This window comes from Oncorhynchus tshawytscha, linkage group LG23, assembly GCF_018296145.1.
Source record: "Oncorhynchus tshawytscha isolate Ot180627B linkage group LG23, Otsh_v2.0, whole genome shotgun sequence".
Classification (NCBI taxonomy): Eukaryota; Metazoa; Chordata; class Actinopteri; order Salmoniformes; family Salmonidae; genus Oncorhynchus; species Oncorhynchus tshawytscha.
The window spans coordinates 11,105,851-11,132,046 of record NC_056451.1 but is presented as its reverse complement, the minus strand read 5'-3'; the positions used below and the strand labels follow the sequence as shown (position 1 = coordinate 11,132,046).

Here is a 26,196-nt window from a genome sequence, read left to right as displayed (position 1 = left end):
AGCCAGTGAGACAAGTGTAGGCTATGTTGCTAAACGCACTGAGCACACGTCTACAGGAACTGCGCCGTCAGAGCACAGAAAGCAGTGAGGGAGTGTGCGGCACACGAATGTGCTCAGTGCTGCTATCAGCACTAGAAGCTTGACAGGCGACCAGAGGGGGACACTGATACTGATAGAGGGGGTGAGAGACTCTCTTCCGACGTCGGTGCTGGAACGGATGGGCGCGACATTCGTCCACTAACCGGTAACGGTATATTCCACGGCGGCGAACACTACAGCTATCCAATGCTGGCGGAATTTAGCTGACCGTAGTTGGACACGCAACATTCAGTAAGTTCGTTTATACGGTATTGACATGAATGACATTTTGTAATTTCATAATCTCTTTAATTGCAGGGCCCTCATAACATTTAATATATATGGCCTTCTACAAATAGGCCTAAACCTTGTGTATTTGGTTACTAAAGAAACAAATGCTTTACACGCAAACTTTATCATCATATTCCGCTTAACCCCTATAGTGTCTTGTTTCCTATGATTGAAGGTGAACACAATTTGGTCGAGAAGTCAATACAGCACCACCCATCGGTTGGTTGAATTGAAAGAGAACATATGCAATTGGGGTGTGACCATCTGTAGCCTAGTTACAGTGTGGACTCACGCATGCAGACCAACATGTAATGTTTACCTTCCTCAAAAAGGCAGCAATGTCATGAATGGAAGTTATTCAGACCAGTGGACAACCGTTGGTTGTTTATGATGACAAACTAACATACAGTATTCAGATACATTTTACAGATATGTTTTCCTATAACCAATATATATGTATATTTAATAACACCAGGCCTAATTATATGTAGGCCCTCAAGACTGAGATACACTTCAAAGTTTAGTACCATGTTCCCAAAGATGATGTGATTGAGTTGATTAGTGTTCCATATAAGCCTATTGTATAACAATGCATGTAGGGTTGAAAAGTGCATTTCATTTCACAGACAAAAAGCTATGTATAACAGGTAGCCCAAATCTAATCTAATTGTATTTGTCACATGTGCCGAATCCAACAGGTGTAGACCTTACAGTGAAATGCTTACTTACAAGCCCTTAATAACCAACAATGCAGTTTTGAGAAAAATACCTAAAAGAATAAGAAATAAAGTAACAAATAATTAAAGAGCAGCAGTAAAATAAAATAACAATAGCAAACCCTTAATTATACAGATAAAGAGTAAACATAAAATGTTTGTTCCACCTATTTAAACACCTTTAGCATCATTACTGAAGTAATGACATGAACCATACAAGAACAGGAAGTCTTCTGACATAACCATATGCTGTACATTCATATACAGTAACCTACACCACACTTGCTTGGCAAAAAAATGTCCTGAAACAGTTTCACTAATGTGAATCAGCAATGCATGGTCACATGAATATCTGCTGTCTCTAAATATATATAGTCAAATGGGGCAGCAGGGTAGCCTAGTGGTTAGAGAGTTGGACTAAAGGACCGAAAGGTTGCAAGTTCAAAACCCCGAGCTGACAAGGTACAAATCTGTCGTTCTGCCCCTGAACAGGCAGTTAACCCACTGTTCCTGTCACTGAAAAGAAGAATTTGTTCTTAACTGACTTGCCTAGTTAAATAAAATAGTGGTACATGTCAACATCCTCCTACAGTGTAACAGTGTTTTCTAGATTTCCATCATCATGGCAATCTACATCTCAGGGAGGGAGAAGGGAAAAGGAAGGAAGAGCTGGCATTCAAATTCAATGCTGGAGCAGGGCACAGTGAAATATAAATCATCATGTAAACAAATGAACTGCTACCACCAAAGCTTTGGTACACAATTATTTTTATTGTACAGTATACAGTGTTTATTGTACAGTATATTGTGTTTATTTTTTAATGCTTTTCCGAGTTAAAGTCCATGAACTATAAAATTATGTTGGTCCTGTGCCATTGACTCTCATTTTCTGAGTAGAAAATTGAAATTATAACCAATTAAACCCTTAAGTGCCTATTGTTTATTTTGTGTCTCTAGCCATCGGCACCATGATCCCTCGTAGTATGCGAACAGGTGGGATGGACCTGCCAGGGGTGGAGTCAAGGGATGTACCCCTCATTGGCTACCGGCCTTTAGCGTCTGACGATGTTCGCCTCAGCAGCCAATCAGGACAAGTGACTGAGAGTACTGGACTGGACTCCTCTGAGGTTGGAAGTGATTTTATATTTGATTAACTTGATTAGGAACATGTACTGTAAGTAACTAATTCACAGCAATTAACTGCAATAGTAGTTTCATCTGGGGCGGCAGGTATTCTAGTGGTTAGAGTGTTGGACTAGTAATCAAAAGGTTGCAAGATCAAATCCCTATGCTGACAAGGTAAACATCTGTTGTTCTGCCCCTGAACAAGGCAGTTAACCCACTGTTCCTAGGCTGTCATTAAAAATTAGAATTTGTTCTTAACTGACTTGCCTAGTTAAATAAAGGTGAAGAAAATTGTGATGAAGGATACATCAAGGTGCAGTTGCACTTTAATACCAGTAAAGTTATGGAGGGCACTGTTTCCTGTTCTCTCATATAGCAAACTTTCTCCAGTGGTCTCATATTAAATAAATTCATCTATGGGGAATCCAACAAATGGCTGATTTGATACAGAAACTGTCCTGGGGCCCCCCTGGGTGCACATTTTGGTTTTTGCCCTAACACTACATAGCTGATTCAAATAACCAACTCACCATCAAGCTTTAATGATCACATTCCTCAGACCAACCAGGGTAGGGGGTTAGGGTATTAGAGCGGTGGTCTGTGAAACCGTGGTAACAGGGCTCCCCTACCAGTTCCTTGAGTAAACAGCAGATGCGGTCGGTTGGTTTTCAAAGAACCTCAGGGATTTCAGTCATTTTGATTTCGAAGACGGACACTAAAGAGGAGGTACTTTCCATCAAGGCATGCCAGTGAATTAGATGATGTTTGACCACCAAGCATTGAATATAATGCTCATGTCTTGAGATTTTCAAGTAGACTACTGTAACATTTTTGCTAAGATGTTGCTTTCTTGAGCATTACTTTTATGACCATATTACATGTATTTTCAAATATAATTGATTTATATCCAGTTGAATTCCCCTGAAACAGAAAGGGTTGTGTTGGTTGTTTTGAAAGTGTGCAAACCTGGACAGGTTGACAGCATGCATGTTTTTCTCATGATGTATAACCTTTGTTTATGTTCCATTGGCCGAGACAGAGGCTGTAAAGGTTTTATCAGACTAGTTGTGGCAGTCCATTATTACTGGGTTCTTCTATACTCACACAGACTTGTTGTTATGTCACTAATGTCTGGGTTTTACTCCTTTTCAACCCTAAAGTACGCAGATAATTGTTTCCATTGTAAAGTCTCGCCTCTTTTATAGGAAAGATTGTGTTTGTGAGATATTATACTACTTAATTTATCAATCGGGCGGCAGTGTAGCCTAGTGGTTAGAGCATTGGACTAGTAACTGAAAGGTTGCAAGTTCAAATCCCCAAGCTGACAAGGTACAAAATCTGTCGTTCTGCCCTTGAACAGGCAGTTAACCCACTGTTCCTAGGCCGTCATTGAAAATAAGAATTTGTTCTTAACTGACTTGCCTAGTAAAATAAAGGTAAAAAAAAAAAATCAATCAAATGTATTTATAAATCCCTTTTTACATCAGCTGATGTCACAATGTGCTGTACAGAAACCCAGCCTAAAACCCCAAACAGCAAGCAATGCAGGTGTAGAAGCACGGTGGCTAGGGAAATCTCCCTAGAAAGGCCAGAACCTAGGAAGAAACCTAGAGAGGAACCAGGCTATGAGGGGTGGCCAGTCCCCTTCTGGCTGTGCCGGGTGGAGATTATAACAGAACATGGCCAAGATGTTCAAATGTTCATAGATGACCAGCAGGGTCAAGTAATAATAATCACAGTGGTTGTCGAGGGTGCAACAGGTCAGCACCTCAGGAGTAAATGTCAGTTAGCTCTTCATAGCCGATCATTCAGAGTATCTCTACCGCTCCTGCTGTCTCTAGAGAGTTGAAATCTGCAGGTCTGGGACAGGTAGCACGTCCGGTGAACAAGTCAGGGTTCCATAGCCGCAGGCAGAACAGTTGAAACTGGAGCAGCAGCACGGCCAGGTGGACTGGGGACAGCAAGGTGTCATCAGGCCAGGTAGTCCTGAGGCATGGTCCAAGGGCGAGAAAGAAAGAGAGAATTAGAGAGAGAGAGAGAGAGAGAGAGAGAGAGAGAGAGAGAGAGAGAGAGAGAGAGAGAGAGAGAAAGAATTAGAGAGAGAATACTTAAATTCACACAGGACACCGGATAAGACAGGAGAAATACTCCAGATATAACAGACTGACCCTAGCCCCCCATCACATAAACTACTGCAGCATAAATACTGAAGGCTGAGACAGGAGGGGTTGGGAGACACTGTGGCCCGTCCGACGATATCCCCGGACAGGGCCAAACAGGCAGGATATAACCCCACCCACTTTGCCAAAGCACAGCCCCCACACCACTAGAGGGATATCTTCAACCACCAACTTACCATCCTAAGACAAGGCCGAGTATAGCCCACAAAGATCTCTGCCACAACACAACCCAAGGGGGGGCGCCAACCTGGACAGGAAGATCACGTCAGTGACTCAACCCACTCAAGTGAAGCACCCCTCCTAGGGACGGCATGGAAGAGCACCAGTAAACCAGTGACTCAGCCCACGTAATAGGGTTAGAGGCAGAGAATCCCGGTGGAGAGAGGGGAACCAACCAGGCAGAGACTGGGAACCAGACCAGGCAGAGAATGTGGTTATTGATGGTATCAAAAGCAGCACTGAGGTCTAGGAGCACGAGGACAGATACAGAGCCTCGGTCTGATGCCATTAAAAGGTCATTTACCCCCTTCACAAGTGCAGTCTCAGTGCTATGATGGGGTCTCAAACCAGACGGAAGCGTTTCATATACATTGTTTGTCTTCAGGAAGGCAGTGAGTTGCTGTGCAACAGCTTTTTCTAAATTTTTTGAGAGGAATGGGAGATTCGATATAGGCCGATATTTTTGTATATTTTCTGGGTCAAGGTTTGGCTTTTTCAAGAGAGGCTTTATTTATTGCCCCTTTTAGTGAGTTTGGTACACATCCGGTGGATAGAGAGCCATTCATTATATTCAACATAGGAGGGCCAAGCACAGGAAGCAGCTCTTTCAGTAGTTTATTTGGAATAGAGTCCAGTATGCAGCTTGAAGGTTTAGAGGCCATGATTATTTTCATCAATGTGTCAAGAGATTTAGTACTAAGAAACTTGAGTGTCTCCCTTGATCCTAGGACCTGGCAGAGCTGTGCAGACTCGGGACAACTGAGCATTGGAGGAATACACAGATTTAAAGAGGAGTCTGTAATTTTCTTTAATGATCATGATCTTTTCCTCAAAGAAATTAATGAATTTATCACTGCTTAAGTGAAAGCCATCCTCACTTGGGGAATGCTGCTTTTTAGTTAGCTTTGCGACAGTATCAAAAATACATTTTGGATTGTTCTTATTTTCCTCAATTAAGTTGGAAAATAGGATGATTGAGCAACAGTGAGGGCTCTTCGATACTGCACGGAAGTTGCACGGAAGTTTTCCAATTTGGTGTAGCGCTATTTCCGTTCCAATTTTCTGGAAGCTTGCTTCAGAACTCGGGTATTTTCTGTATAGCAGGGAGCTAGTTTCTTATGACAAATGTTTTTGTTTTTAGGGGTCCGACTGCATCTAGGGTATTCCGCAAGGTTAAATTGAGTTCCTCAGTTAGGTGGTTAACTAATGTTTGTCCTCTGATGTCCTTGGGTAGGCGGAGGGAGTCTGGAAGGGCATCTAGGAGTCTTTGGGTTGTCAGAGAATTTATAGCACGGCTTTTGATGATCCTTGGTTGGGGTCTGAGCAGATTATTTGTTGCGATTGCAAACATAATAAAATGGTGGTCCGATAGTCCACGATTATGAGGAAAAGCTTTAAGATCCACAACATTTATTCCACGGAACAAAACTAGGTCCAGAGTATGACTGTGGCAGTGAGTAGATCCGGAGACATGTTGGACAAAACCCACTGAGTCGATGATGGCTCCGAAAGCCTTTTGTAGTGGGTCTGTGGACTTTTCCATGTGAATATTAAAGTCATCAAACATTTGAATATTATCTGCCATGACTACAAGGTCCGATAGGAATTCAGGGAACTCAGTGAGGAACGCTGTATATGACCCAGGAGGCCTGTAAACAGTAGCTATAAAAAGTGATTGAGTAGGCGGTGAGGCCTCATTTAACACAGTACATTCATCAGGCTTCATCAGGCTTAAGCCATGTTTCAGTCAGGCCAATCACATCAACATTATGATCAGTGATTAGTTCATTGACTATAACTGCCTTGGAAGTGAGGGATCTAACATTAAGTAGCCCTATTTTGAGATGTGAGGTATCACAATCTCTTTCAATAATGGCAGGAATGGAGGTCTTTATTCCAGTGAGATTGCTAAGGCGAACACCGCCATGTTTAGTTTTGCCCAACCTAGGTCGAGGCACAGACACGGTCTCAATGGGGATAGCTGAGCTGACTACACTGACTGTGCTAGTGGCAGACTCCACTAAGCTGGCAGGCTGGCTAACAGCCTGCTACCTGGCCTGCACCCTATCTCATTGTGGAGCTAGGGGAGTTAGAGCCCTGTCTATGTTCGTAGATAAGATGAGAGCACCCCTCCAGCTAGGATGGAGTCCGTCACTCCTCAACAGGCCAGGCTTGGTCCTGTTTGTGGGCGAGTCCCAGAAAGAGGGCCAATTATCTACAAATTCTATCTTTTGGGAGCAGAAAACAGTTTTCAACCAGCAATTGAGTTGTGAGACTGCTGTAGAGCTCATCACTCCCCCTAACTGGGAGGGGGCCACAATTGTATGACACTTAGGCCAATGTAATGTCATCACTTTGATATGACAAATCATTATATTCACCCAATAATTGCAGACCGTATCAGTTCAAATTAAGATGAAAACGTGATTGCCATTTATTTGATTGTCTCTTAATTACATGTCAATTAACTCCATAATTTTCCACTGACTAACTCTCATACACTTGCTACTTGGCTTTAGTGCGTAGTGCACATGATGCTCGTCTCATTGGCTTTGACTTCACTTAGCATGCAGTCTCAAGAAACTCCCCGGGGCTATAAAAAGAAGTCACACTGACTCAGGCACCAGCTGCAGTGGTAACTTCCCTCTTGCTCTGTTTGTGTCACATGACATGACCACTGTACTATGTGTCTCGTGTTAAATAATCCATGGGTGGCCACCAGCCAGTGGGTCTATGTGTTGTGTGTTGTACAGCTGCCACATCCCCCACTCCACTCAGATATCATAGGCCGGGTTTCAGAGGACATTCTATCAAGTGGAATTGAATCAAGCCACTTGTTCACTCTTTAATGAGGGAAACTTAGATGCATGTGAATGGATTTAGACAATGGGGTCAGGCCTCACAATGACAATCCATCCCCCCCTGCAGGCAATGAAACTTTTCCACACAGGGCAACATGTTCTTTAGGTCAGGTTTCATAGATATGAGCTACCAGCAGCAACATTTGTTTTGCTGGTATACTGTAGCTTGGTGGAATCATTTCAGTAGTATTTCCACTTATCTTAAAATGGGGCCTATGGTTTGTCATATAGTGCTGTGGTGACCCATATAGTCTACTGAATATTCATTCTGAACAAAACAACTAAGTGTCTTGCCAATATGACCCTGATAGTTAAAACAACCTTATGAACCAAAGATTTAAAAGGGATTTCAGATAAGACTTTGATATAAGGAAATAGAGCAGCTCTAGAATACCACCAGCGCTCACTTTAAAGAGTAGAGAGGGTACCATGGGATGCACAGATGAAAGCGTGAGAAGAAGAGTGGGGAAGGAAGGGAAGGAAGGGGTGGGAGCCTGAGAGGGAGAGTAGGGAGCGAAAAAAAAAACAATAGGCATCTTTAAATAAAACTTCAGAGGATATATTTACGAGCCCCAATTGTACTGCTGTGTAAAGTAGTCAACAATATTGGTTTCAGCGGTGGGATTACGTTTTCACATGACAATACGCTCCCATTTGCTCACATACCCATTTGATCATACTGTATAACAACCATAGATACTTATTTAAAGAGACATAGCCCAAAATGTCTGATGTTGACGAATAAGTGACAGAAGTAGAACTTGAGACTGTGTAAAGACAGGGGGAGATTGAGAGATTGTGAGGCTCTTCCTGCTTTCCCCCTGCACCGATGCCTATCGTAGTGGTCCGAGGAGGCCGGGTTGTGAGGGAAAGAGAAAGAGAAAAAATAGCAGCTCGTCACAACCGCACGTTGTGCTTCCTGTGTTTGTCTCCGCTCATTATGTACTTCCTCTATGGAGAGAAAAGATGGAAATATAGAGACAAGGAGCATGTTGAATCATGAGAGAGGTTCCACATAAAGAGTATAAACATTGAGTTAACTAGCAGCGATGAGTTAAACTAGCAGCGATGGAAAAAGTGGGCAAACGAAAGAAAACATTGGACAAAATCTGTAAACATGAGCAGACAAAATGGGAGATTTGAATGATGCGGTATCTGAGGAGAGTCAAGCAAATTTCCTTATCAAGATGTTTCTCATGGAATGAACCTCAGCCACTTACTCCCATGATTATTATCATCTGCTCCGTGAGCCAGCTTTTCCTTGCAGCGGAGCAGCCATGTCCTTGTATTGATTGTTGGGGAAAATGCACTCGAACAGATTCAAAGGTTTTGTGCATTTGGTAGAACAGAAACACTGTAAGGGTTGTTACATGCCATAATATTAGACATCCTCATTGGTGCCTCCCTGTACCATCGCCACTCACAGACTGAGATGTGGTGATTGTGGTTGGTTGAGGTTGACACGGATGGTCCCAAGTAAGTGGTTCTACTGTAGGTAACTGTACCAGGAAGAGTTGTGGTTAAACTTAACCTTAGACCTACTGCTTGAGACAAAAACATAATACAATAGAAAAGTAGGCCTACAGTAGACCTATGTTAAAAATTTAAACAAGTTGTATTTTGCCTTACTTTTACAACTGCAGTCTCTTAGAAACAGCGACTGTGCTGTTAGCCTAGTTTGTAACACCCTGATTAGTTGAATGCACAGTGCTACTGTAGGCCTACAGTACATAGCCTGTAGTCACTGTTTTGTGTGACCTGATGTAGGCTAGCATTGATGACAGGTCCTGTGTATTATATTCTTTCTGTGTACATTAAGGTGAATAAACCAAGGCTATAAATCATCTTCAACTGGTTTGCAGTCCATGTATTTACACAACCTTCCTTCTGTCTGTTGCATAGAGTCATATGTGTGCAGACAGTGTGGTTATAGGTGCCGGTAAACGGAGCTACACAGGCTAACAAAGGCTAGTAGTCTATGCTAGCTAGAGTTCAAATCACATTTTATTTGTCACAGGCGCCGGATACCAATGGTGTAAAGTACTTAAGTAAAAATACTTTAAAGTACTACAGTGCCTTGCGAAAGTATTCGGCCCCCTTGAACTTTGCGACCTTTTGCCACATTTCAGGCTTCAAACATAAAGATATAAAACTGTATTTTTTGTGTGAAGAATCAACAACAAGTGGGACACAATCATGAAGTGGAACGACATTTATTGGATATTTCAAACTTTTTTAACAAATCAAAAACTGAAAAATTGGGCGTGCAAAATTATTCAGCCCCCTTAAGTTAATACTTTGTAGCGCCACCTTTTGCTGCGATTACAGCTGTAAGTCGCTTGGGGTATGTCTCTATCAGTTTTGCACATCGAGAGACTGAAATTTTTTCCCATTCCTCCTTGCAAAACAGCTTGAGCTCAGTGAGGTTGGATGGAGAGCATTTGTGAACAGCAGTTTTCAGTTCTTTCCACAGATTCTCGATTGGATTCAGGTCTGGACTTTGACTTGGCCATTCTAACACCTGGATATGTTTATTTTTGAACCATTCCATTGTAGATTTTGCTTAATGTTTTGGATCATTGTCTTGTTGGAAGACAAATCTCCGTCCCAGTCTCAGGTCTTTTGCAGACTCCATCAGGTTTTCTTCCAGAATGGTCCTGTATTTGGTTCCATCCATCTTCCCATCAATTTTAACCATCTTCCCTGTCCCTGCTGAAGAAAAGCAGGCCCAAACCATGATGCTGCCACCACCATGTTTGACGGTGGGGATGGGGTGTTCAGGGTGATGAGCTGTGTTGCTTTTACGCCAAACATAACGTTTTGCATTGTTGCCAAAAAGTTCAATTTTGGTTTCATCTGACCAGAGCACCTTCTTCCACATGTTTGGTGTGTCTCCCAGGTGGCTTGTGGCAAACTTTAAACGATACTTTTTATGGATATCTTTAAGAAATGGCTTTCTTCTTGCCACTCTTCCATAAAGGCCAGATTTGTGCAATATACGACTGATTGTTGTCCTATGGACAGAGTCTCCCACCTCAGCTGTAGATCTCTGCAGTTCATCCAGAGTGATCATGGGCCTCTTGGCTGCATCTCTGATCAGTCTTCTCCTTGTATGAGCTGAAAGTTTAGAGGGACGGCCAGGTCTTGGTAGATTTGCAGAGGTCTGATACTCCTTCCATTTCAATATTATCCCTTGCACAGTGCTCCTTGGGATTTTTAAAGCTTGGGAAATCTTTTTGTATCCAAATCCGGCTTTAAACTTCTTCACAACAGTATCTCGGACCTGCCTGGTGTGTTCCTTGTTCTTCATGATGCTCTCTGTGCTTTTAACAGACCTCTGAGACTATCACAGTGCAGGTGCATTTATACGGAGACTTGATTACACACAGGTGGATTGTATTTATCATCATTAGTCATTTAGGTCAACATTGGATCATTCAGAGATCCTCACTGAACTTCTGGAGAGAGTTTGCTGCACTGAAAGTAAAGGGCCTGAATAATTTTGCACGCCCAATTTTTCAGTTTTCGATTTGTTAAAAAAGTTTGAAATATCCAATAAATGTCGTTCCACTTCATGATAAAGTCCCACTTGTTGTTGATTCTTCACAAAAAAATACAGTTTTATATCTTTATGTTTGAAGCCTGAAATGTGTCAAAAGGTCGCAAAGTTCAAGGGGGCCGAATACTTTCGCAAGGCACTGTACTTAAGTCTTTTTTGGGGGTATCTGTACTTTACTATTTATATTTTTGACTACTTTTACTTTTTTATTTTTTATTTTTATTTTACCTTTATTTAACCAGGTAGGCAAGTTGAAAACAAGTTCTCATTTACAATTGCGACCTACTTCACTATATTCCTTAAGAAAATATTGTACGTTTTACTCCATACATTTTTTCTTAACACCCAAAAGTACTCGTTACATTTTGAGTGCTTAGCAGGACAGGACAATAGTCAAATTCACACACTTATCAAACAAACATCCCTGGTCACCCCTACTGCCTCTGATCTGGCGGACTCACTAACCAACATGCTTTGTTTGTAAATGATGTAAATGGATTTCCATAAATAAAATAAAAACAAGAAAATGGGGCCATCTGGTTTGCTTAATATAAGGAATTTGAAATGATTTATTATTTTACTTTTAATACTTAAGTATATTATAAACCAAATACTTTTAGTCCTTTACTCAAGTAGAATTTTACTATGTGACTTTTACTATTACTTGAGTCATTTTCTAGGTATCTTCACTTTTCCTCAAGTATGACTTTTTTCACAACTGCCGAATACAATAGGTGGACCTTAGCATGAAATGCTTACTTACAAGCCCTTAACCAACGATGCAGCTCAAGAAATAGAGTTAAGAAAATCTTTACTAAATGAACTAAAGTAAAATAAATAAATAAATAAAGTAACACAATAAAATAACAATAACGAGGCTATATTGACTCGATGCTGGTGCGGGGGCACAGGTTAGTCGAGGTAATTGTAAATCTAGGTAAGGGTAAAGTGACTATGCATAGATAATAAACAGCGAGTAGCAGCAGTGTAAAAACAAAAGGGGGTTCAGCAGTCTTAAGCTGTTAAGGAGCCTTTTGGACCTAGACTTGGTGCCCCTGTACCGCTTGCCGTGCGGTAGCAGAGAGAACAGTCTATGACTTGGTTGACGAGCAGTTGCCATACCAGGCAGTGATGCAATCGGCCAGGATGCTCTCGATGGTGCAGCTGTAGAACTTTTTGAGGATCTGGGGACCCATGCCAAATCTTTTCAGTCTCGTCAGGAGGAAAGCTGTTGTCATACCCTCTTCACGACTGTCTTGGTATGTTTGGACCATGATAGTTTGTTGGTGATGTGGACACCAAGGAACTTGAAACTCTTGACCCGCTCCACTACAGCCCCGTCAATGTTAATGGGGGCCTGTCCGGCCCTTCTTTTCCTGTAGTCCACAATCAGCTCCTTTGTCTTGCTCACATTGAGGGAGATGTGGTTGTCCTGGCACCATACTGCCAGGTCTCTGACCTCCACCCTGCAGGAGGAGATCAGTTGGTTAACATGCTAACAGCCAGACCTAGCTTCTACTAGTGCTAACAGGCTGTAGCCTGAACCAGTCTATCATTGTGAGGCTGTGAAAGTCTTCACCTGTGTGTCAACATGTGCTCACCCGCTAGTGTTGTTAGCCCCTTGAGTAAACAGGGCGTGCTTCCTGCTTTATTCGTTGACTAGGAACATTTATTAAGTCATTAGCATATGTCACATATTAACAGGTCAGTGTCAGAGGATGTAATGATCCTCAGAGCAGGTTTGTTGAAATGTTGATGATGGAGGATGAGTTTAGTCAATTAGGTCTGTCTCTAAATTTACTCTATTCATTGTGGGAAGAGATATAGTCAAACAGGTTTAGTTACACATGTAGGTCATTCACACAGTTAAAGAGAGTAGGAGAGAGGGAAGGAGGGATTGAAAGAAGGAAGGTATTGTTCAGCCAATAGCTGCAGGCCTTCTCATTGTGTGTAGGCTACGTGAATCCCCTGTGTGTTCAACAGGTGAGTATAATATTATATCATCCCTCTCCTGTCTGTCTGTCTGTCTGTCTGTCTGTCTGTCTGTCTGTCTGTCTGTCTGTCTGTCTGTCTGTCTGTCTGTCTGTCTGTCTGTCTGTCTGTCTGTCTGTCTGTCTGTCTGTCTGTCTGTCTGTCTGTCTGTCTGTCTGTCTGTCTGTCTGTCTGTCTGTCTGTCTGTCTGCCTGACTGCCTGCCTGCCTGTCTGGGTGCGAGTGAGTGTGTGCCTGGGTGCGAGTGAGTAAGTGAGTGTGTGTATACGTCTATCTCTGTGTGTGTTATGGGTGTGTTCATGTGACGCAGGCACACAGAGGGAGTGGTCCTACCTAATGACGGCTTCAGGTGTGTTTATGTGTGTTAAGTCCGAGAGCCAGACAAACTGAAAGACAAAGACAAACAATCCCTCGGTCATTGAAAAACGACAGTCAAGGAGACAATAGGAAACTAAAAAGACAGATGAAAGAAAGTGGACAAGATGGTGTTTGTGGCTTTCTTGTGAAGTTCTCAAAGAAGCTAAAGGCTTGTAGCCTGTCTGGACTTGTCGAGACAAAGGTAACTTGTGTTTTTTTGGGTCAATGTCAATCAGGTACAGATAGGGGGGAAAGAGAAAGAGCAACAGACATGAGATCAACAACAGAAACATGCTGCAGTAGGTAGACCAACATGTTCTCAACCTATGTCACGATAATAGAAGGACTATGGATTTTTTATTCATCCTTTGTTAAACTAGGCAATTCAGTTAAGAACAAATTCTTATCTACAATGATGGCCTACCCCGGCCAAACCCTATCCCAGACGACGCTGAGCCAATTCTCCGCCGCCCTATGGGACTCCCAATCACGTCCGGTTGTGATACAGCCCGGAATCCAACCAGAGTCTGTAGTGACGCCTCTAGCACTGAGATGCAGTGCCTTAGACCGCTGCGCCACTCGGGAGCCCAAAATAAGATTAACATTAACTGAGCATGGACCTTCAGTACTCCAATTGATTTGAATGAGTGGTTACTGAAGGCACCTCCGCATATCAAACAGGAAACTGATAGACACGTTATAGGATACAGCAGTTGTTGCGTAACTGTGATGTCTGGTCAGTGGTCCAAAATGACCTGCTTTGTGCTTAATTATAATGCATTTGCACGTATATGTTGACCTGGATATTGCTTATTGTGGTTGGATCTCAACTGAAGGGGGAAGTTAATGAAAAAGGAGGCAATGCAATGCCCTACATAGCTTCTAAACGTGTTGAGGTTGTTGTGGTTTTACATGTCGGTCTCCTGTTTGGGTCACTGGTATGGATTGTTGATGTCAGACTAACGATGACGTCATTGTGTTTTCTCATGCATTTTCTTCAGCATGGAAAATCACATTTTCATGGGTGTAAATGTCAGGGGAAGTGTAAACGGATATATCCACTAAGGCATTAACCCCCCCAGGTACATTGCTATTGTACTCACGGTAGGCCTGTTTCATGGAATGGCTCAGTGAAACTGTGAGCAGGTCATTTCAGTACAGTATCACAGTTGTTTTGCTAGTATTCGGATGGTTTATTTCATGTAATGTTATCCTTTCTGTTGAAGTGATGCGCTGTTTGTTTTCAAAAACATATGAAAGATGTTGTGATCCATAGGTTTCGCTGCATTTACAACTGACTTTGGATTGTTTCGCGTTATTAAGACGTACTCCACTTACAACCTTATCAGATTTTTGGTGATATTTCACCCATGTTTGTTTCTTTTCTCTTTTCAACCCATTCAGATATTTCCTGTTAAAACTGCTTCGCTCCTTTGAAACTCCTGAATATTGATGTTTATTATTGTACATGTCTAATAACATAATATGCTTCATGGGCACGTCGGGGCTTTATGTTAAAACCTGAGGTTCTGGTGCTGGTCATGTGACAGTACTTATTTTTATCGGATGTTATTGTATTCCACAGGGGGAGACTTCCCCTATGAAGACAACTTGGTACTGTCCTCTGGATTTGGTAGGTCAATGCAACTTGAGATAAACATGAATAACTCGATTTTGGTGACAGTGGGAAATTTGTGCCAGAGTATGAATTATGCACTTTCTTTCTGAATCCTACTCTTAATCATACTCTTAATCATACTCTTTCTCTCTTCCTCAGTCTACTGTGTTGGAGGAGAAAGAGGACGGAGTGATATACAATGTAGTGGTGAAGCAACAGCATGGCGCCCCCACCAGTGCAACAGTGAGAATACATAACATTATACAATGCACAGAAACTACAGTATAATTACACCTTACATCCTTACACGTTATCTTTGGAAGTCTGTATTGTCATGGTAGTGTTGTTATGAATCTCTCTCTCTCTCTCCCTCCAGTCCGGCTCTCGTTCGCAGTGTGTAAAGGCGGGAACAGAAGAGAAGCTGGTTCAGCACCTCCTCCACTCCTTTGCCATGGGAGACTCCTCCTTCATCACCATCTTCCTCTCCACCTATCGCTCCTTTACCTCCACCAAGAGAGTGCTGGACATCCTCATCGACAGGTGGGGAAGTCAGAGGAAACAATGCATTGCACACCGGTTGTATGTAGTGTTACGAAACGTTTTTGAAGTGCTGTAGAAAGACCAAGGGAAGGAAAGGAGACGTTGTGAAGAAGAAACCATCTCTTATTCAGCTTTTTTTTTCTCTCAAAGGAACTTTTGTCTATCTATTTCTTTCTCTTTTCTTCCCTCTTTCTCCAGATTGCAACATCCACCAGGAGAAAGTACAAGGAGTCAGACTAGGCAACCCTTCAACAGGTGAGTCTGATACTATATATATATATATATACTGTATGATCCCTCGTGTGTGTGTGTGTGTGTGTGTGTGTGTGTGTGGGCGTGCAGACTTCTTGCATTTGTATTTCTCCCATTCTTCTCTCCCTCTCCCAGAGCGGTGTGTATGGTGTTCAGTATGTGGCTGTCAGAGTATCCTGAGGACTTCCGCTCTCTGGGAGAGCCTGGTCTTCTGCTGCGCCTGGCCCCCCTGCTGCCCTCCGACCCCTCTGGGACAGAGATCAGGGGTCGCCTCCTCAGACTGGCAGAGGAGCTCAGTGAACAGGCCCTACTGCCTGACTCTAGTTCAGGTCACTATACACTCTGGGATTATGACAGTCATGGCACTGCCAACCTGAGGTTATATGAGGATTTTGTGGGTGGCATAACCATAGATATATATGGGCAGAACTCTCCTCCAAATTGTTTCCAAGAGTTTTCTGTGATGATCTTCAGTGTTCTATTCCCACTGTCTCTGCTGTCAACCATCCAAATCTGGTGGAACCTGCTTCTGTAACGACCACCCTGATGTGTCTTTCCACTGCCAACCAGACTGAATAAGCCTTTCTTTTGTATCAGTTAATATAGACCTACATTCATTGGGATTAGTGTTGCATCCTCTCTGTCGTTTAGATAGGACCATCGCCAGCCCTCCTGCTGACCCCACTAAGTTTGATCCCACCAATATCCTGGGCTTCCCTGCTGGGCTGATTGCTGAGCAGCTCACCAAGATAGAGACGGTGGGTTTAACCTCTGACCCCTACAGTATCATTACTCCGCCTAACCTTATATAGATCATGGGAACATGCACTTTACTACAGTCTTAATTGTGTTCCTCTTTTTCTATTGTTACGTCTCTCTGACCCTTTCTTACTCATACTGGACATGTTTGCCACTTGCAATCTCCCTGGTTATGCTTTGCTCTCTCTCTCTCTCTCTCTCTCTCTCTCTCTCTCTCTCTCTCTCTCTCTCTCTCCTGTCTGACTGTCTCTCTCTCTCTCCCTCTCTCTCTCCCTGTCTGACTGTCTCTCTCTCTCCCTCTCTCTCTCTCTCTCTCTCCCCTGTCTGACTGTCTCTCTCCCTCTGTGTATCTCTTTGTCTGTCTCTGTCTCTGTATCTCTTGGTGTCTCTCAGTGTCCCTCTGTGCATCTTTCTCTCTCTCTCTCTCTCTCTCTCTCTCTCTCCCTCTGTGTATCTCTCTCTCTCTCTTTGTCTGACTGTCTCTCTCCCTCTGTGTATCTCTTTGTCTGTCTCTGTATCTGTATCTCTTGGTGTCTCTCTCTCTGTGCATCTTTCTCTCTCTCTCTCTCTCTCTCTCTCAATCTTTACTCACTCTCTACCTCTAATTCCCTCAATCCCGGTCCCTCAGTCACTCACTCCTTACCTCTTCCCCCACTCTCTCCTAACAGGAGCTGTTTGTGCGTCTGGTCCCGTACCACTGCCTGGGCTCCCTGTGGTCTCAGAGGGACAAGAAGGGCCGCGAGGGTGTATGTTGGTCCGTCCGGGCCACTGTACGCCAGTTCAACCGGCTGGCCAATGCCGTGATGGCTTCGTGCTTGTGGCCCACGCAGCTCCGCAGCCAGCAGAGAGCCTGCCTCCTGGAGAAATGGATCAGTGTGGCAGAGGTCAGCCGGTCATCATTACAATAGAATAACTTTATTGTCCACACACACCCATTTGGAAGCAGCATTCCTCTGGAGGAATTTTGAGGTTAAATACCTCGCTCAAGGGCACAACAGCAATAGGTTTGGGATTTTGAGTTGAAGTAGAGAGTGGGGAGCAGAATACTAAGTCTTTCTCAAAACATTAACAAGACAACACTGTACTTGACTTTCTGCATTATACTGTCCTCTCTCTATAAAGGTGCTCACAGTAGATGTAGTACTGCCATCCTGTAACTTAGGAGAACATTAGCAGCTTGCAGCAGGGCTGTTCCTGCTGACTCCGCACACACAATCACACACACTTTCTTGCTTACTTGCTTACACGCTCTCTCTCTCTCACACACACACACACACACACACACACACACACACACACACACACACACACACACACACCGTCCTCAGGTTGTTATGGACACATGAGCAAGCTGAGTCACTGCCAGACCTCTTTCTCCTTCACAACTAAAAGCCTAGCTAGCTCCTGTGTGTGTGTGAAGGAACTTGTTTGGAACACACACAATCTCACACACACTCTCAGGCTAGATATCACGGTTTGTTGCCAAAACACTCACGTCACCTCATCAACAGGTTTTTATGGGAGAAGTCACTTTAGGAATGTACATAGTTGACCATGTCAGACAGCGAGTGTCAAACAACCCCATTGATCCAGGCGGCAGGTATTCTCAGACAATGCTGCACTGTGTGTGTTTCAACAGGAATGCAGAGCCAGGAAAAACTTTTCGTCTCTCTACGCCATCGTGTCTGCCCTGCAGAGTAACCCAGTACACAGACTAAGGAGGACGTGGCTAGAAACTGACAGGTTGGTGGAGGAAAGCATTCTGATTGGTAAAACAGAAAAACATACTTATTATTATCTTATTTGTTTGTATTTGTATGTTTATTGGATAGAGAGCGATACACTCTTAGAAAAAAAGGGTTCCAAAAGGGTTCTACCTGGAACCAAAAGGGGTTCTTCTAAGGGTTCTGCTATGCTGAAAGCTGAAAAACCCTTTTGGTTCTAGGTAAAGGAGAGTGTGCTGAAATGGGCGGCCTGATTTGAACCCATGCTACAGCAGTACATATGCACTGGAGGCAGCGGCCTAGACCACTTGACCACAGCAAAACGTACTTCTGTTGCAGATGATTTCAAAGTATTGTCATTCCCATAACATTGTCATTCTCGTAACACTATCATTGTCATAACTGTCTTTTTTGTTCTTTTTTTCCCTTTTTACAACAAAGCCATTTCAAAAACTCAGGAATTTAATCACGTTGTCATTGAAATAACACCATCCTTTCCCATAGTCAAACACGTTTAACGTTCCAAAACACTACCGCGCGTTGATTATCTCATCTTGTTATCATTTCCCCAATCATAGCTAAACTAATCATGGCTAGCTGATTCTCTTGGATGTGGATTATAGTGAGGCCCAGTAGACAGCGGAGAAATGTCGGTCCAGGCCCCTAATACCCTCTTTGGGTGCATGGCTCATTGTTGTTGTCATGTGACTCTGTCTGACAGGGAAGCAGTGAGGAGATACGAGGAGCTGTCCAACATTTTCTCTGAGAAGGACAACTACTCCCAGAGCAGGGAACTGCTGAAAGAGGTGAGTCACACTGATTGAGAGTTACTGCACACACGTACGCGTGCACACACACACACACACACACACACACACACACAACACATACGTACTATACTGTATGTACATACACATGTACACACACACAGAGAGACACAGACACACACAGTGCACTGACAGCCATCCCATAATACAAGCGGTATGAGATGAGGACAGGTCTCATGTGAAGTTTCATCGGAGATCACACCAAACGTGTTTAACTCAACTCAAATGAATATATATTCAAGAGCGGTTGCGCTACACAGATCCAGATTAAGCACTACTCCAGGGCTAAAAATCACTTTGAGTCATGAATCATGCCTTATAACCTAGAGGAAGGCTTAATCTGGGAGTGTACAGCCTCTCAATGTCAACGTCCTGTCAAATCTAAATTCACCCGTTTCTCAACATGTATTGTATTTAGGATGCATTGTGAATTTCTTACGGGGGCGGGCTGGAAATCGGTAGGATTAGCAGCATTTTCATTCACTGTTATGCGTTGTGCATGCATCAATACCTTATATTAGCTGCAATTTCACCAAGGCATCCACGCAGGAATTCATCGAAACATATGCCGGAGCTTTCATTTGAAAGCTTCACTCCAGGCTTTGATGTTGGAAAAAACTCACACTGCCTTCTGCTGTGCTTTGATAACTTACTAAGCAAGCTGCTTCCTTACCCTCTCAGTTTGTCTGGAATTGAGGGCCTACACAGTTACTACACAGGGTTTTAGAGCACATAGCCATGGTTCTTGTAACGATTGTCCTCTTCTTCTGACGAGGAGTAAGAGATGTCGGACCAATGTGCAGCGTGGTAAGTGTCCATAACGATACTTTATTTACATGATCACTAAACTACAAAATAACAACGTGAATAACCGAAACAGACGAAACAGTCCAGTGTGGAACAAACACTGACACAGGAAACAATCACCCACAACTCAAAAGTGAAACCAGGCTACCTAAGTATGGTTCTCAATCAGGGACAACGATTGACAGCTGCCTCTGATTGAGAACCATACCAGGCCAAACACAGAAATCCCAAAACATGGAAAAAGGAACATAGACAACCCACCCAACTCACGCCCTGACCATACTAAAACAAAGACATAACAAAAGAACTAAGGTCAGAACGGGACAGTTCTAAATTCTAGATTGTGTTCCAGATTGTCATGCACCTAAGCATTGTTACGCTTAGATGTTTGTCTGTGTTTTTCAGGAGGGCACTTCGAAGTTCGCCAACCTGGACGGAAAGATGACCAACAGGAGACAGATAGGGGTGAGTGCTCTTTTTAGTGAGTTTGAAGTCACTCACAAAGCTCATAATCATTTTTGTCCTTGAAGGAAGAAGCATGGATTAAACTGTACAAAGGGCATCAGATAACCCTTTGCTGATGTAACGTAATGCAATGCTGGTATTTCTTCAATAGAGGAATTGTTGATGGTTAAGTAAGGACAACTTGATATACAGTACATTCGCCGGTCTTAACCCAAGGTTCTCCATCTTAACCCAAGGTTCTCCATCTTAACCCAAGGTTCTCCATCTTAACCCAAGGTTCTCCGTTGAGCATGCATTGAGTAGGCTTCATCTGTGTCTGGGAAGCCTGAAGCCCTATGCCTCTGTTTTTCATAATTCTCCACCCCTCCCCTCTCTCACACAGTCCAGTGCCCAGGGCACAGTACCCTACCTGGGGATCTTCCTCACAGACCTCACCATGCTGGACACGGCCGTCAAAGACAGACTAGAGGTGAGTCCCTTCATGTACTGTAATTTATCCCCCATCATGTGTCCAGCAACAGGAAGTTGGTCATAAGCTCTGGTGGTGAAGTTGCATTGACAGTGACATAATATCCTGTTCCTCCATTTCAGAACGGCTACATCAACTTTGACAAGAGGAGACGAGTGAGTGATGCGGTCAGGGCCTTTGCACGGCTGCTGTTTAAATTCCTCATCACCCGTTGTCCACATGTTGAGTTATTCCAGGATCCAGACTAATTCATTAGCCTCTGGCTCAACATAGCAGATGGTCTTCATAAATTGCTTTTCTGTTGTGCCACTCATTAAACGTGTGGCAGTGTATTGAATTCTGAAGCAGTGCATACATGCACATATTCATGTTTAACTGCTAGCGTTTCAACTGATAATGTGCCATTAGTACTGGAGAGTCATTTGATGATAATGATTTGTTTTTCTCTTTGCAGGAGTTTGAGGTTTTAGCTCAGATCCGACTACTGCAGTCCTCCTGTAAAAACTGTGTTTTCCTCACCGACGAGGCATTCCTACAGTGGTACCAAAGTGTACCCTCGTTAAATGAAGAAGAAAGGTAAGCCGTGAATCTCTTTTGGTTTTTATTCATTTTTATAATCAAAACATTCACGTTTGTACATACATGTTATTTCAAACGCAACTCTACGATTATGATGAATCGCTAATCACATTACATGATGTCTGCAGTTACAGACTGTCCAATGAAATTGAGGTGCCATGCGAACCGAGCTCTGGTCGTACCCAGAACCCTACAGTCATCATCACACGATGCCCAAAGTAATGAGGTCTATTATTACACTCTACACACAACATGCCGGTAGTATTCACTGCAGATACCTTTCACTATGTATAGTGAAATACATTGGTTATATGGCTCAGTACTATTGTAAAAGAATGACCAGTCAGCATTTTCTGTGAACTATACTACACTACATGACCCAAAAGTATGTGGACACCTGCTCGTCAAACATCTCCTTCCAAAATCATGGGCATTAATATGGAATTGGTCCCCCCACCCTTTGCTGCTATCACATCCTCCACTCTTCTGGGAAGGCTTTCCACTAGATGTAGGAACATTGCTGCGGGGACTTGCTTCCATTCAGCCACAAGTCGGGCACTGATGTTGGGCGATTAGGCCTGGCTTGCAGTTGGCGCTCCAATTCATCCCAAAGGTGTTCAATGGGGTTGAGATCAGGGCTCTGTGCAGGCCAGTCAAGTTCTTCCATACTGATCTCGACAAACCATTTCTGTATGGACCTCGCTTTGTACACGGGGGCATTGTCATGCTGAAACAGGAAAGGGCCTTCCCAAAAAAGGGCCTTCCCTGTTGCCACAAAGTTGGAAGCACAGAATTGTCTAGAATGTCATTGTGTGCTAAAACATTAAGATTAAGAAACCCATTTCAGGAAGCTCCCAATGAACAGTTATTGTGCTGACGTTGCTTCCAGAGGCAGTTTGGAACTCGGCAGAGAGTGTTGCAACCGAGGACAGAAAGTGTTTTCATCACTTGGCAGTCCGGTTCTGTAAGCTTGTGTGGCCTACAACTTCGTGGCTGAGCCGTTGTTGCTCCTAGATGTTTCCACTTCACAAAAACAGCACTTACAGTTGACCGGGGCAGCTCTAGCGGGACAGAAATTTGGTGAACTGACTTGATTTTATACACCTGTCAGCAATGGGTGTGGCTGAAATAGCTGAATCCACTAATTTGAAGGGGTGTCCACATACTATATACTGTATATATAGTGATTATCTTGACTATTTGACTGTCAAATGTGTAGTAATGTGGCCATAAGTAATCAGTTGTGGAAAATTTACTTGGGGGGGGGGGGTCTGGGGGTAAGTCCTCCGTACTTTTTTCCATTAAAAATATCCTCACACAGTGCAAGAGCTGGTAAATTAACATGCAACATTGGAAAGAGCTGAAAGCCAAGCTTGTACATTTACTATGTATTTCTCAGGGGCTGAGTAAGATGTTTTGTAGGTTGTTGTCAAGCATATTACAGTGCATGATGAACATACATGATATGATTCTCCCACCTCCTTACAGCCTGAATTCCTCCAGGACCAGCCTTGTTGCTGACAGTGACGGTCTTTTTGACTTCCCCTCCCCCGTCTGTCACTTTCTTTCCAAATTCACCAAGGTAATTACAAAATAAGACCTAATATTTCCAGTTATTTTGCATACTTTCCCAAAAATATATTTGCATTGCCAGCTAGAATTGCAGAACATGCAATTACTATTCATGTGCAAATACTCGTCGTTATTGCTAAGTATTGCTAAGTAATCAAATATGATTGGTTTAAAACAAATGTCGTAAAAACATACAGAAGAGCACTTTTAAAAGAGGAAAAGCTTTGATCTTTTAATTCTCTTCTGTGTCTTTTTATTTGCTTTGGCCTTCATGCAACAGCCACTTTTTATCTTGTCATATCAGTAAGTATAATGTTTTTTAAAATGATTTTCATCACTATTATTATTTCAGCATATGAAATCCCCCTCAGTTTCCTGTCTGGATGTTGACTCCTCCCCTCCCACCAATGACCCCATCCCGTCTGCATTGACACCATCCACTCCCATTAAATCACATCGTCGATCAGTCTCCTGTGGCAACAATCCCACCAATAACAACAAAGGGTCTGAGCCTGATATGCGGATCGTCAGGATACGAATGGATTTACAAGATGGGAATATGTACAGAAGCATACTGGTACTGAGCTGAGATAATGACATATTGAGTTGAGATTTGATTAGAGATATTTGCCTTTTTTTGGTTTAAAATGATACACTGCACTGCACCCTGCACTCATGACTATTTACTTTAATCCACAAATATCCGTTAATGATAGTAATCCAAAACATTTCCTCAGGTTGTACACAGGATATTATAACTAGGAGTCAAGCTGTCTGGTATCATTGTCCTTCTTCTCTGTTTCCTCAGGTGACAAGCAATGACAAGACACCCACTGTGATCAGTTCTGCCTTAGAAAAACACAGTCAGGACCCCAAACAAGCATCCAGATATGAGCTGATCCAACTTTTGCCCGAGGGAAAAGGTAAAGACATTTCTCAACCCGACCCATACGAAATCCCTTTAACAGTTCTCTGTTCATATTGATTGTAGTGATGACTTTTCTTGTTCTGCCCTGTAGAGTTGGTCATCCCTGCCACAGGAAACGTCTTCTATGCCATGACTTCCTCTAGTGTGGACTTCCTGCTGCGCAGACAAGGAGGAAACACCCCTTTTCGCTCTCAACCAATCAGCACAGAAACTAGTGCCACCTTTCCTCGAATCAAAGCCAAGGGGCGGAGACAGCTCTTTCCCAAATAGGCTATATCTGAGACATAATTTGGCTAGTGCTTCTCAAGGACAGGACACGATAAGAATGCAGGCAGATATCTCAGTGAGATGTGGCCTTGTCTTTCCTAATCTTTTTTCGAAGTGGAAATACATTCTGACCGAGCTTGTTCAAGCAAAATGTATCCTGAAACCTGTCTGAACTTGTTTGATGAACGTATTCTTATCTGCCTGTTTGTGTACACCAGGAAAATCCATTAGTGTAGAAGGGTGCATGTCTCTCTCGTTGGCAATGCATACTACTGGAAATATACACCTAGAACAAGACCAATGCAAAACAGATGGTGAATGATGCTGTTTTTTAAGTCTCTCTGACCATTGGCATCTCATTTCCTATTTAACCAAATGGAAAAGCCTTGTAATCAAGAGCAACTGAGGAATCCAAATCATCTTGAGTATTTGAGGAATGTGCCTCAGGTGCCATCCTAGAAATGAGTTGGTAGTAGAGAACTTCATTAAATCAAAGTTTGGGTGATATGACCCTATTTGAATTGACCATGACCACAACAAAGTTTTACATTTCTCCATAGAGAGTGGATACAAGCAGGAATATGAATGATGGAGAGAGCACTGACAGACAGAGTCACTGAAACCTCTCATTATAGCAAAGCACGGGGGCTCATCAAAATGTTTTAACTATGTACTTTGTATGTATGCATCTGTTTTTTTATGTATGGACGATGTCATGATTGTGTTTACATTCCCAAGGAGCTATCAACAAGTGTCAGAATGACATGTTATTCATTGTGAAGTGACATGAAATGTATGAAATTGCCTCAAACTGCAACCATTTCAAATGGGTCAAGTCGTGTCAAAGATATACATGATCATTTCGCTTGGGCTTTCTGCATACATATTGAATGATAGTTCTGGTAGTATCTTGTGTAAAATACAACACATTTACATATACAGCCTTGCCACTCCCATACAGAATATAGTCATATTATGAGTACTAACCATTAGGCATAACAGCATCAAACCACAAACTCTATCCTAAACAATTCATGTGAAGACACTAATGAAAGTCCAGACTATGTTGTGCGTATTGAAAAGATGTCTACCATCGCACCTTAATGCTATACTTTTCTAATACAGCATAAGCTCATCTTTATCAATGGTCTCTGAATGGGTTTAGTTGGTAGCTGGAATGGAAGTCTGTCTGAAGAGTATTTCATCCAGGACTCCCAAAGTCAGTCCTCAAAGACCCATGCGAGGTTAGTGAGGGATTCTCACCAATCCCCGAATGATGTTTAATTTATATTTTCTCTGAAGTTTGATAGAGATCTGACAGCTATTATGGTTTCATTATGCAATGTCTTTAGTCCAGGAACTGAATGTAGCGGGTTTTGCAGAAGGCTCTGCTTCTATCCCATGAGGATGAGACCAGTAGGAAGGAAAACCTGCACGCATAAGGGCGCATGGGGGACACGTTGTCGGAGGCCCTAACTGGTGAACTCTTGTGAACTCTGGCCAGTGCTGTTGAAGTCTCTACTAAGGCTGAAGCATAGATACGGTAGTTCCAGGGAGAGGAGAGAGGATTCTGGGTAACGGAATTTGATGAAGTGTTAGCGCCAGGCTAAGCTACTGATTGTTTAGTGCCTTTCTCTCATTGGTGCTTGAACCACTTAAAGTGTCCCAAAATGTCACCCTATTCCCTATATAGTGTATTACTTTTCACCAGAGCCCTATGGGACCTGGTCAAAAGTAGTGGGCTTAATAGGGTGCTATTTGACATGAAGCCTCTGATGTATGCATTGGAATGTAATAGTACATATGATGTACATTCACAGTGCTGTATAAGCTGGCATGTTTATGCACTACATATGCCCTGTTGTTTTTGTGCGATGCATTTCCTTTTTCTATGCATTTTGACGTGACAGTAATATGAGGAATTTCTATGCAACTCCCCAGATGTGTGCTGTAATTCTGCTGTGTCATTTCTTACCAAATAAATGTACAAAGATGTACATATAAAAGATTCA

At 42.8% G+C, this 26,196-nt stretch overlaps 1 protein-coding gene across 2 annotated transcripts; it reads left to right on the top strand.

Annotated features, from left to right (window-relative positions):
- Positions 1 to 65: 65 nt before the first annotated feature.
- On the top strand, positions 66 to 26,196 carry LOC112222994 (ral guanine nucleotide dissociation stimulator-like 2). Of its 2 annotated transcripts, XM_024385890.2 has the most exons (20): positions 66 to 330; positions 2,043 to 2,212; positions 14,963 to 15,010; positions 15,155 to 15,238; positions 15,372 to 15,535; positions 15,734 to 15,790; positions 15,923 to 16,116; positions 16,439 to 16,545; positions 17,215 to 17,430; positions 18,186 to 18,289; positions 18,992 to 19,076; positions 20,310 to 20,369; positions 20,752 to 20,838; positions 20,961 to 20,993; positions 21,293 to 21,414; positions 21,546 to 21,635; positions 22,906 to 22,999; positions 23,342 to 23,566; positions 23,798 to 23,912; positions 24,009 to 26,196. In XM_024385890.2, exons 2-20 carry the CDS (start codon positions 2,054 to 2,056, stop codon positions 24,185 to 24,187), a joined length of 2,223 nt encoding a protein of 740 aa, XP_024241658.1. In that variant the 5' UTR covers positions 66 to 330; positions 2,043 to 2,053; the 3' UTR covers positions 24,188 to 26,196. The 2 variants fall into 2 exon arrangements, with proteins under 2 accessions (XP_024241658.1, XP_024241659.1); XM_024385891.2 differs by lacking the exons at positions 66 to 330; positions 2,043 to 2,212 and adding an exon at positions 13,276 to 13,579.